The sequence below is a fragment of the Phasianus colchicus genome, chromosome 6, assembly GCF_987193195.1.
Source record: "Phasianus colchicus chromosome 6, bPhaCol1.hap1.1, whole genome shotgun sequence".
Classification (NCBI taxonomy): domain Eukaryota; kingdom Metazoa; phylum Chordata; class Aves; order Galliformes; family Phasianidae; genus Phasianus; species Phasianus colchicus.
In genome coordinates this window covers 5,050,784-5,063,626 of record NC_143441.1, presented here as the reverse complement: position 1 = coordinate 5,063,626, position 12,843 = coordinate 5,050,784, and the positions used below count along the sequence as shown (strand labels likewise).

The window sequence follows — 12,843 nt, the reverse complement described above, 5'->3', positions numbered from 1 at the left end:
TGCTGTGCTCTCTTCACAGCACAGTGACTCCTGCACCTTTATGCTCCAGTTCAACTGTGACGAAGTTCTATTTGCACATTCACTGCTCTTTAATTATACATTAAGTACTGAACTGTCAGTCTGAAGATAGCCATACTAAAAATAGCTATACAACCTGTTATATTTCATTCCCTAAATTACTCTGATCCTCTGAGGATCTCAGTGAATTCACCAACTTGAATTAGTTGTCTGTTAGAAGTGATGTCGTTTAAGCAATACCCACAGATGTAGTTCAGGTCTACACTGTGCTCAGGTACTCAGCAGTTTTTACTTGCACACTAAATGTTAATGCTGATGTTGTAGATGCTAAAAGAGAAATGCAACTCTGAACATGCAAATGGTAAGAATTTCATTTCTTGCCTATTGGCCTTTTTAGCAGATAGTTTTGAGTTCTGCTGCTTAAATGAATTGGATTATCATAATAGCACATAGCATAATTTCTTGTTTTATTTAGGCTAATATGTAACCTTTGAGTACTTATAGTAGGAGAATATCACTTTACATGTTGATGCTGCTTCTGTCTTGTGATCTATCTGCTTTTTTACTTGAAACCAGTCAGTATTAATTATTGAAAAGAAATATATATTTTTCAGACACCTCTCTCCCAAACGAGAGCAGCAAGCCAAAGCTATGAACTTGTATCTTTGCCACCAAAACATTTTCAAACTGCTTTCTCAGTATAGATACCTAAATTCATCAAAGTCCAGAATAGGAGCTTGCTTGCTTTGTTTTAAAACTAAGAAAACAGATTCTCACAGAATTGACCAACAGGGGCAGAACTTGTTTTAGACTTCAGTTCAGTCTTTAGTCACCTTGAGTTCCATCTCTGCTGTCCTTTAGGAACCATTCCAACTTCAGATAAGAGCGAGGTTGGAATCTTATATTTGTTCTTGAAAGTGCACTTGTATCCAACACCTGCAGTACTGAACGTCATTAGTTTGGATCTCAGAATAGCAACTGGAAATTGATAAGATTATATTGCATAATAGTAGTGTCTGTCCTATGCAGGAGATTTTAAGAAGGGAAATGTGTAGTTTTCCAGGCTCTGTTGTCTTTTCTCAGCAAATAGAATATTTCCATACTCTAAGCACATAAAGGTTAGGAAAGTAGCTGTGGAATTGGAAGCAGGATGAAAGATGCCCTGCCTGCAAGGGAGAGAGGACTTGCAGTGTGATATTATGGTGGGAATGAGAAGTGTAGAAGCTAAATTTAAAAAAAAAAGAAAAAGAAAAAGAAAAAAAAGAAAAAAAAAAAAAGCATCATGATGCTACATGATATCTTTGTGAGAAAATAGCCCAAATATTCTGGTTTTGTTACTCTAGTAAAGATAATGGAGTAAGAAATGATGAAATGTCCATGCACAAAAAATCCTTGTCAGAATTTCTTTTGCCTGTTCGATTGCTAGGATAAGGAATTTTTTTATATTTCCTAGTTAGAGGTGGTATAAGAGCTCTTAAACCAATTTGTTTTCAAATGGGTGGCCAGTAATAGTTCACTCCTAGATCTTTTCTATTTCCATGAAGAAGTTGTTTTTTTTCTTTTTTTTCTTTTTTTTTTACTAAATAAGGCTTTTTCCCAAGCCCTGTGTGGAACACTTATCTCCTTTATCTCGAGTAGCTGGGCCACCACCGAGTTCTGGTCTGGTATTTGTAAGGAACTGGATGTCTGGACGTAGGCTTTCAGTAAGGTATTTAGGAAAAAAAAAAAAGCTAATTGAGGTTGTTCACCTACTTTTGAGTAATGTTTTACTCTCTGTGACTGCATATTGTAAATACAAGCTGTATCTTGGTTTGTTGGTGACTTTTTTGTTCTTGCAAAAGGTGCTTTTTATGTATTACACTGAGTATGTGACACTGGAATGCTTCTCTCCTCATTTTCCAAGTTAAGCAAAAGAATATTTTTATTACCCTGGATATGTCTTTAATTCTACTATAGCATACTGAAGTTTGCATTCAGTTGCAGCTGTATTAAAATGTAAATGAATGTCTATTACCTGCCTGGATGCTTTGAAAAGGTTCTGTCTGCTGATTTTTTTTCTGTTTTGGAGAGTGTTCTTATGACTGTGTAATTCTAATTCTTGAACCTGCTCCTGACTGTGGGGTCTTTTAAGTCCATGAAATGCATTTAATTGTTATTTTTAGGAGTTGTGAAAAATGATAGGGTGTGTAAGTATCTTCACTGAGCTAGGAGTAGCTGATAGTCGTGTCTAACTTTGAAACTGTAGGTAAATGAGTGGTTTCTGTTAAGTAGAAAAATTTGTGTGCACTTTGTACAGTCAGATTTTATAAAGCTTCCATAGAAGTTCGATGAAGTTTTTCCAAAAATACAGCCCTTATGCCAATGTCATGTTGAATTCTTGAGTATTACGTGGCTAAAAAATAGGTAACTATATTAAGTTTGTGGGCTGTGGGTTCGTTGTGTTGGATTTTTTTGTTTGTTTGTTTTAATTCCAGATCTAAAAACTGAATGTTTTTTTTTCCAATTTCTCTTTGCAAATACAGAATTAGAGAATAAAAATGGGGACTCCTGGATCAGGACGGAAGAGGACTCCAGTGAAAGACAGATTTTCTGCAGAAGATGAAGCTCTGAGTAGCATTGCCAGAGAGGTATGTTAATTTCAATTTGTTTCTAATTCATAAATAGAGATGAAAGCAAATTTACAGTCCAATAATTAGACAAAAATGAAATACCAATGAAGAGTACTTTAACTTAAAAAAGATGACATTTACTGGAATAAAGTGTCATTACTTATTTGGTTAGTGTAACTTCGTAGTATCACACTTAAGATTAGCAGCAATTTCTGCAGGCAGGTATGCTTTAAATGTTTGTTACCTTGAGATATACGAGAAATCCAGTTGCTTTCTGAACTGTGAAATAAAAAAACCTGAAGTTTAGCCTACTGTAGTGTTCAGTATTCCCATAGTGGTCAGTGTAGTCTATTAGCATTGAAGGTGTAACAGTTATTGAGTGCATTTACAAGAGTTGACAAACGTGTTCTATTTCAAATATGAAGTCATAGTTCTGTCAAAAATAGATTGATATGTTATTCATATTATTCATATTCCAGTACTTTTCTAATAGGATCAGCAGCTTAAAAATAAACACCTGGAAGTAACCAGGCAAAAGAGTAGCAGTTGTCATTGAACTGCTTGCTGTAATTCAAGTATTAGCCAACTTTTTTTTAAAAAGCCCTTGTATTTTACTTTAAAGGAACAGAATTCATTTCCCAGGGTATAACAGCTGAGGCCAGTTAATAAATCTATCTTTAAACAAAATCTGATTTTACTGTACTGTTCTTCTCATTTGCCTTCTCATTTGAGGCTGCAGAGATGTTTCCATTTAACATGCTTATGACATAGGGATTTCCAGTTTTCTATGCATGAATATGTACTCAACTGTTCTCAGTCAGTTATCTTAGCAACATGTCTTGTTTATCTTTTCACTGTCAAAGGGTGTTCTGTTCTTCAGCTTGCTATACTGAAATTACCTTTTTAGCAGATGCAGATTACAGGACCAAATTCAGCTGTTCTGACTCGCATGTGAGGAAAATATTCCTCTAAGGTGTTCTAGACAGCAAGAAATAGTAAACAGAATTTGCTGAAACAAAAGTCTGGCACACAACCTGGAAAAACTTTATGGAAAGTGCTTTGAGATTCAAAGCAGTCACAAAATGTCACTAGGAATTGCCAGTAGTTGTAATACTAAGGGTTTCCTGGTGTATGAGATTTGGAGTTGTTTTTTTTTTTAATTTATTTTTCTTTCTTACAATGTTCAGATTTAAAGTATTAATCTCGTTGCTTCTCACCACTCTATAATTTGACATAATTGAGATTTTTTTTTTATTCTGTGGGATGTATTAAAAAAAAAAAAGTCTTCCTGTTGGAAGCATCTGCAAAAATGGAAATTATGGTGTCAAATTCTTTGGCACTGAACCAATAATCTCACTTCTCTACAGTCATTTTCTTCATCAATAGTTGAATCTGATGTGTTGTCTTGTATGAAAATATTCAATGGAAAGTCACTATTGTGGGATCTGAGGGACTTGAACAAATTGCTTTCTCCTTGTCAGTTTTCTTTCATTTTTTCTCTCCTGTATCAGATAACTTTGCTGTTAGCATCCTCTCCCCTTCACCTGTTGTAGTACTAGCCTGGAAGGTTTTCCTGTCTTCTGTTTGCTGTGGGAGTTTGCATTGAGACAAGCATTTCCTCTGTGCTGCTACACTGAATGTTCCAGGAGCATGCTAAATCTTCATCGTATAAATGTTAAGATTTTGTTGTTTGTGTTCTTTACTTTGTGGCAGTTGGACAAAAAGCTGGCATATCAGAAATAAATGTAAAACAAAAGATGCATCTGAGGAGAGATGAGAAATCCATCTGGTGTGTAAATGACTGTGCTGTCTTGGAGAGACAGTAAGGAGAGGATGAGGGTAAAAGTGCATGGAAATAAGAAAGCTGAAGAAATGAGCAACAAGAGAGAAAACTGAAACAATTTCCCTCAATAAGAAATATGAAATAAGCTTTTATTATGAGGCTAGTGAGGTAACTGTGTAGTAGTCTATTAAGAAATACTATGAATATTTTTTTAAATGTTTGTCCTAACTCTTTGCCAGAGATCACATAATGTCCTGGGTATCTGTCCAACAACCTGGTATCAAAAACTGCATTTGGCAACCAGGTGTGGGTAAGAGGTGCCCTCACAACTGCCACCATATGGATGAAGAAAACCTCTCTTTGAGTCTTGGAAGCATTAGAAAATGCAGGACCGTCAATACTGCACATACCTTAATAGAAATAATAATAATAAAAAAAAAGTTGTATATGTTTTAGCCCATGATGACAAATCAGTGTTAATTGTTTTAATTAAATCATTCATATTTTTTCAGACATATATTATTGGATGAAGCTTTTATTTTGAATCTGGCTTATTAATGAACTTCTTTCTACATGGTATAGAAACTAAAATCAAAATACTGTTACTTTCTAGTGATTGCCTTCTTGCAAATGAGGGGAAGGAGGAAAAATTCCTTTCCACGCTGTGGATGCAAATTTTATGTTCACTTAACATTGCAGAGAGGAAAACTTCTACCATGTCAACTTTGTGTGGTAGTAAGCTTTTTCTCTTTATGAAGAATTTCATCAATGCTGTGAAGATGCTAAGAAAAAGCACTTCAGAAAGAAGACTCTGACTATCTGTCCAAAGGCATTCAAATTTCAATCCGGTCTTTTTCCTTTCTTTTTTTTTTTTCTTCCTTTCTTACAGAAACTACTTTGATGCTAACTAAAGAACTAGGTGCTAGATAAAGTAGTTTGGAAGTTCTTAAAAAGATTACAGTAAAGTGTTTATTTAAAATAAAAATGGAAAAGAGGAGAAATGGAGTATGCAGGGACAATTTTTAAAATAACTGTAAGTAGTTGTTAGTAACTATTTTTAGGTGAAAACAAAGAAACTGACCACATGGAAAGTAATGAAAAGAGGGCATTCACTTCCAGTGCCGTGTTTTCTAAAATAACGTACTCCAATGAGAGGTGTTTCTTGATAGATTGTGTGCTTGAAAACAGCAAAAATATGAATATATATTTTTCGAATGAAATGATGCTTGTACAGGCTCAAGGAAATATGTTTTTGCATATAATACTTTTACATCAGTTTTGAAATGAATGTTTTTGAAAGAGATGAATTCCAGAACTCAGAAGTACATGAATATTTTAGCTCTTCTTTGAGCAGCAGAGCTGATACCTGAAGAAATGCAGGTACGGTTCTTGATTTAAAATCATGTTTGTGCTTAGATTGAAGGTAGAAGATGAGGAACAGTGCATGTGTATTTATGTACTGAACAAAACAAAAAATATTACTGAAATAGTTTTTTTCCTGTCCAAATGAAGTAGTGAGGGCCTCTTCCTTGTTTGTGTCTACTTGATGTATTTTATTACAGGTATCTTATCTGTCTGTTACTTCTTTTCTTGATCATTTCTCTGAATAAACTTCAGACAAAGTCACTGTCTCTACCTTAATTCTCCTGTTTGCCTTCCACTATGTATAATCAAGGAGTTTCTTTTCTTTTTAGCCGCCAGTGTAGGTGTACTGGTGTGGACTGAACAGGCTTGGATACCTTATCTTTTTCGCAATTGAAGCGACTAAGAAATCTCAGCTATCACTTTCTTTTTCCCAGTAGCAGTTGGAAATCCCCTTAGAAGCTTTGAAAATAGTCTCAGGTTTGCTAGATTGTAGACAGTCCAGAGTTGTATTTTGTTACTTCAGGAACATTTGCATTTGATACATAGCTTCTTAAGAAGCTGCATTTAAATTGCGTGATGTTGTAATATATTTTCATAAGAAACATTTCTTCTGATTTTAAAACTATATATAAAATAACTGATAAAACTGAGGTGAAGGCTCAGCTGGCCAGTCTTTAGTTTTTTAAGAATGAAATTTATTTAATGGAACCTATAAAAAATCAACCTGTACTGACTCCCAACTGCATTTGAGCTAAGAATATTTTAAGAATGAATTATGAAAGCATTAGAATCTTCCTGTCCTTTCCCTTTTTCCTGATTAAAAAAGTCTAAATTTCTTTTTTTTTGTGCCACTTCTGTAGTCCAAACAGCTTCATCTTTTCAAGTCAGCTGTCTGTGCAGAGCTGCTGTGGCACTGTATTTCCCCTAGTAGATATGTATGACTATTTCCATCTAGTTGAAGAATTTCTTTCGTTCTGTAACAGCTTCTACAAGCTTTCTTCAGTAAGACAAAAGAGTAAATAGCAGAAACCAGGAAGAATGCTACGTCCTTATGAATAATGGTTATTTCTTTAATAATTAATTTCTTAATCATCATTTTCAGTTTCAGTTACATAGTTTTCATGATTTTCATGAGAAGTCTGCTATCTAACAACTCCACAGTAAACAAAGAATAATTTGATGGCCTTTTGAGCGCAGTGTGATCTGTCCAAAGCCTTGCATATTGGTACTTTTTAAATTCTGTACTTTTTCTGAGGAATTGCTCAGATTAATAATTAATGTAGTACCAAACTGTTTCTTTTTTTTTTTCCTATAACAAGTTGGGTTTTTTCTTCAATTTCAGGCATATATTTTATGACCAATATGTTTATAGTACTGTTCTGAGTATTATAAACGACTTGGAAAACTCGGCATTTCCTCATTTTACTCTGTTCTAGAAACATGGTTGTGAAACATAGGCTGCAAGGCTAGGAGAGAATGATGAAAGGGGAGTTGATTTTTACCATGCGTCAATAAACAAACAGACTTGCTGTGTTTAACCAAAAAGCCTTACCAGTCTAAAGGCTATTTGCTTATGTCTGCTGATCTGTAGGTGATCTTTGAGGTGCCATGAGATATGGTTTAGCTTAGTGGTAGTAATGGCAATAGGAGGACAGTTGGACTAGATGATCTTGTAAGTCCTTTCCAATCTTGTGATTCTATGATTCTATAGATAGATCTGAAACTAGACATATCAGCTATACGAATCCTCCCTCTTTCTGTACAGCATGCACATGTGTGAAAATCTATCTGCCACATAAGCTATGATCACAGGCAATTGCAGAGCAGGGTTACAAGTGAGAAAAGACTTCCTGTTCCTGGGGATTCCCTTGCTCTCTTCTGTGCAGTCCTCAGGCAGGAAGAGCAGCCTTTGAAAAGTGATCAGATAGTGGCAGTCAGCAGTGCTGGCACTGATTTCTAATCATTTCATCTATGTATGCAAAATAGAGAGAAAACGTCCTTGATGAGAATGGTTTGAAATTAAGACTATTTTAAGTAACAAAGCTGTAGTATTTTTTGCTGCTTTTTTTGGTGGTTATTTGGTAATTTTTTCATAGATATTTTTGTTCTTGTAACGTAATTCAAATGCTAATATCCCTTTCTTTTTCCTGAAGCGTGGTAGATATTTAAAATATTCATGCATTTGATAGGTTTCTAGTGTTTTACATAAACCTATGATGTACTGATGACAAAAGCAGGGGAAAAAAAAAACCAAAAACCCTTTAATTATAAATGAAGTTTGCAACCTTGAAAAAGTTTTTAAAAATTGTTTTGGATAATAGAAGTTTTCAGTTTTTGGTTCTCAGTGCTCCTTTTAATTAACATTAAAAAAAAACCAGGATTTTTTGATGGCAAACGTGTCATCAAGTGTTTGATATTTCAAAAGTGAGAAATTTCATCCATTCATTATCCAAATTTGAGAAACTTGACCTTGTGTTTTGGGGAATGTGAAGTTGTAAGTGGAAAGGAAGTCATGTTTTGGTGATGGTGATCAATTACGAATTACGTGAAGAGGTTATTACATTCAATATGCAAACAGTTACACACAACTTATTTTAAACTTGGAATGTTTTCAATTTGCTTGTAGGCTGAAGCCAGACTTGCAGCAAAACGGGCGGCTCGAGCAGAAGCAAGAGATATACGTATGAGAGAGCTGGAGAGGCAGCAAAAAGAGGTATTGTTAAACTGCCAGGAATCGCTACAAAACTGTGCTAAAATCCTTAGTTTTGCCTTCCAGTGTAATTCAGTGGTGTTCTGGGATTTTGAGCATCAGTTAGCTCTTTCTCCTTCCGCCTCTGCTCCAAACTGTGCTCTCATTACCCTCCTCCTTCCTATGGATTATATTCTCAAGGATATCTTGCTTTGTTTTCATCTGTGCTTAACACCTCAGAAAATATCAGTCTGAATACTGATTTTGAAATTGATTAATATTCAAGGTTGTATTGCAGAAGAAAATCTGCTGTACAAATAGACTATTAGAACTCATGCTTCCAAAGGAAGAATAAACTATTTTTAACATTCTTTTTCTTTTTTAATTCTGCCTTTGCAGGCAAATGAGGTATTTGAGTGTTTTAACAGAGCAGTGAATTCAGTGTTAACGCTTAGAAGTGGGCATAAATGAATTCATGTTTTTATGGAGATATTTATTTATTACTGCTTATTTCTTTTAAATGTTCAGAAGAGAATGTAAATGGCAATGTCCAGGACTCAGGTGTGCACAGATAATTTTGTGTAGAAAGGAACAGTTTTCAATATCTAATGTGAAGTTTAATATTGTTTGGATATGCATTAGTACACTTCCACCTGAGTCATCTGATTTTTATTGCTTTTATAAACATTTACTGTAAAACACACTCAGCAGTTTTCGTCTATTGCTATGAAACAGATTCATTCCAAATATGGATAACTGGCAGCACAGCATAGATAATACACTTAAATGTGTAACACTGCTTAATATAAAGGGTAAAAAATGATGAAAAAGCAGTTTTTGCTCTATTTTTATTTATAATACATTCAGTAATATGAATATGTGACTTCAGATATGTGATTTTCAGTCAATGTCTTCCTTTTTGATTGCACTCAAAATGTTTACAATAAATACTTATTGTTAGGATTTCTATTTAAAACAACTTACTAGCATTAGGATAATATTTACACACTGTGTTTTACGGCACACATTTCTCCTTTAAAAAAAGATCACTTTTTGAGTGTAAAAGCATAAAAAAGCCAGATTGTCAGCTGTGTTTGATTATTCTGTGGTTATTGCATCTGCTCAGGTTTTCACATGGCAAGCAGAGGTTTCAGTGTTTCAGTTACTTAATGTAGTTATTCAAATCTGTGTAAATGATATTTGCTTTTTTTTTTTTTTGCTGTGATGGTAAGTACTATTTATAAAATGTGATATATTTTTATGTCTTTCATTACTCCATACTTTCTTGTCTAAGTGCTGTTGTATCTGATACTACTTTGAAGATAACATGGCAGTTAACTTAGATTTGTCTGAGTTTTTGATTAGGAAATTGTTTTGTAAATGGTTTGTTTGTTTTTGTTTTTTACATTCTGTAGTTTTCTCAGCATTCATATGATACGAAATGGGCTCATATCCAGAAATGGATGGTAGGCTAAAACAACCTTTTGTGCATGTTTTTGCCACTCAAGGAACTAACAGGATTTGGAGGAAATAATTTACTAATGGTTTGTGGTGTGTCATTTTATACCGTTTTGAACTGCTGAAAAAAAACATGCATAATAGCTTAGTATGGGTGTGGATTTGCAAGACGTTGCATGGAAGCAAAAAGAAAGAAACTAAAATGAGATGCATATTGTTTGCATCATATTCTGACTTCAGGTTATGTGTCCTTTTTCAAATTTATTCCAGTTTCAGTATTGGTAAATGTCTTTTCAATAGTAAATATTTTTACTTTAGTGAATTTGTGGGATTTGGCTTGTGGGGTTTAGCTTGAAGCTTTCTCCACTGTTTTCTTGGCAGAGTTGCATTTATTTCCTTTTTGAGTAACATAGCAAACAGTGGTTATTTCATTGATTATCGATTAAGTCGCTTTTATGACTTAAATCTTTGCATAATATATTTTAAAACAAACAAAAAAAGCTTTGTGTTACTTTCATCCTTTCACCCCTTGCCCTTTGCTTCCCCTGAGCAGGGAGGCGTATGAATAGTTGAATTACAGCCTTAGAAAGTTGCTTCCCAGTTTATACTAATTTAGTCTGTCTCTTTAGAGAATTCCTCTTTAAAAAGTAATTTTGTTGTGAATCTGTGGGAGTTTTTGGGGATTGCTTTATCCACTGTGAATGGTTTAAATCAAGAAGATTTAGGACACGCCAAAAATAATCATAAGGTAGTGACTATTAATTGGCACTAAGGATGAAAAAGACTGGTCTTCATTAGAATTTCATTTGCAGAAGTTGTGTTGACCTGATACTGACTCTTTGCCTAGCTAGTGTGTTTGTGTGTTAGTTTTCATGCCACTTACAAAGAATCAAAACTGTTTCTGTTAACATGTGATAAAACGTGCACATATGCACACTGCTCTCCCTCTCCTCTGTCCCCCCTTTGAAAAACAAAAATCCCCCCCCAAAAAAAAAAAAATCCCCATGTGTTTCATAACTGTAGAATGCAAATCTCCTTTGTGAGCAATTTCACTTCAAAACTAGGCAACTGGGTACAGAAAGTCAGGCTTTTCATGATTCAGGTATGTTAATGAGGAAACTCTGGTGTTATACAGGCAACCAGGAGGAATTTTATCTAAGCATTGAGCTTTCTGTTTGCAAACTGCAAAAATGAGTAGTAGATGTTTATTCCATGGCACAATGTTTGTTTTAAAACTGAAAGTAGTTGTTACAGAGAGGAAGACTAAAATGTCATTATGTAATCTACCTCTTATGGTAATACAGGGATAGAATAATAAAAAGATGTACATTTTTTTTTTTTATTGCCAAGAATTAACCAGGCAGTTTTTGAATAGTTAAGCATGCTTATATACAAGTGATGATAATATAGAAAGTAATCTTGTGACAGTAAGGGATATGAAAGCTGTCTATAGGAGGCTGAGCCTTTACACGTGAAGATTAATAGCTTACAATCTTCATAATAGTTTGATATATGGTAAAATGGTAGGAAGTGATTTATTTGAGTAAAGATCCTAGTTCTAGAGCCCTCTTCTAGCTTTCAAATGGGATGCTTTGAAATTATTCTAAATTTATTTACCTTTTGTAATGAAAATTTTGAGATGCTTATTTGAGACAAAATAAACATTCCTTGATCTTTCAAAATAAAAGGTGAAGATGCCTTAGCTACCTCCCAAATTGTGTAAGTTAGGTTCATCATTTTCCACTGCCACAACAGATGTCAGCTTCCTATAGATTTTGTAATTGATCCATTTGCTTAAGAAGCTTTGTTCCTATAGAGTATTTGAAATATACATCAGGAAATTGAGAATAATAATCTCCATAAAGGTTAAAATGCCTTTGTAAAATGTAATTCTGTAAAGCTTTTTAATTTGACTTTCTTTTAAAAATCTTATACATTTTTCTACATTAATAGAATAATCAGAAGGTTTCTGTACTGGACTCTAACTAGATAATTATATTAACCTTTCTTATTTTCATTTTATAATGTAATGCATTAGTATACTTACCAAAATCAGGTGAAATCACAGTTCCTCCTGACTTGAATGACTTCACTTACCACAGCAATTATTGAAAATATGGCATTAAAAGTGCTAACAGCATGTTGCTCACCTTTGCTTGCTTTTACTTTGTCATTTTCTTTTTCTTTTTTTTTTTTTCAACCATGAATAACTCTATTTCTTCTTTCTCAGGAAGATTCAGAGAGGGCCAGGTATTCTCACCGGTCCAGTCGACATTCATATTTGGTTTGTGTTGAAACTGTATATTTTTCCCTTGCCACAAGACCCTTTTTAAAAAGTACAATTACAGTTATTCTTAGGAATAACCGTAGAAATTTAGAAATAAGATTTCATGTTATCAGGAAGTAGATGATGCTTTAAGCATTAATGATTTGGGGAACAGTATTTTAAATCACATGTGGTTTTTGGTAATTTATTTGGTGTTTTATTTGGTATTTTATTTCCATCAATTCTACATAAGTATTTTACGAATTTGTTTGCATTTGTAGCTTTGCATTTAAAAAGAATATCAATCATCACATTTTCAATCTTTGAAGTTAGTGCCGTGAATACCTTGAATTTTTTTTCCTTTCCTGTTTATAATTTATGGTATATTTATAATTTATGGTATATTTCCGTGGCTAAGAGTAGGGCTTGGAAATTGCTTAGAAATGCATGTTATTAAACATTTGATTCCTTAGAATAACTTATATTTAATGACAGTTTTTAAGGGTCATCTTTTAGTGTTTGTCCGGTCTAATATTAAATGAAGTATTTCTTTAAAAATATCAGAATAATTCTACTCATTTAGGCTTCAGATATTGCCAATTAGTAAGAATTAATTGTTTTCCCTTGAAGGGTAGAGCATTAAAATTCCTGCAGA

General features: G+C 33.8%; 1 protein-coding gene across 8 annotated transcripts in view; it reads left to right on the top strand.

Annotated features, from left to right (window-relative positions):
* LRRFIP2 (LRR binding FLII interacting protein 2) overlaps window positions 1-12,843 on the top strand; it is a 50,618-nt gene that overhangs the window by 6,949 nt on the left and 30,826 nt on the right. For 7 of the 8 annotated variants that reach the window (XM_090142240.1, XM_031608396.2, XM_090142241.1 and 4 more), the window contains exons 2-3: window positions 2,541-2,645; window positions 8,402-8,488. In XM_090142240.1, the coding sequence (XP_089998366.1) occupies window positions 2,556-2,645; window positions 8,402-8,488 (177 nt within the window). In that variant the 5' untranslated portion in view covers window positions 2,541-2,555. Of the gene's footprint in view, window positions 1-2,540; window positions 2,646-8,401; window positions 8,489-9,879; window positions 9,931-12,152; window positions 12,207-12,843 lie in introns of all 8 variants that reach the window. The other variant, XM_090142242.1, reaches the window with a different exon arrangement.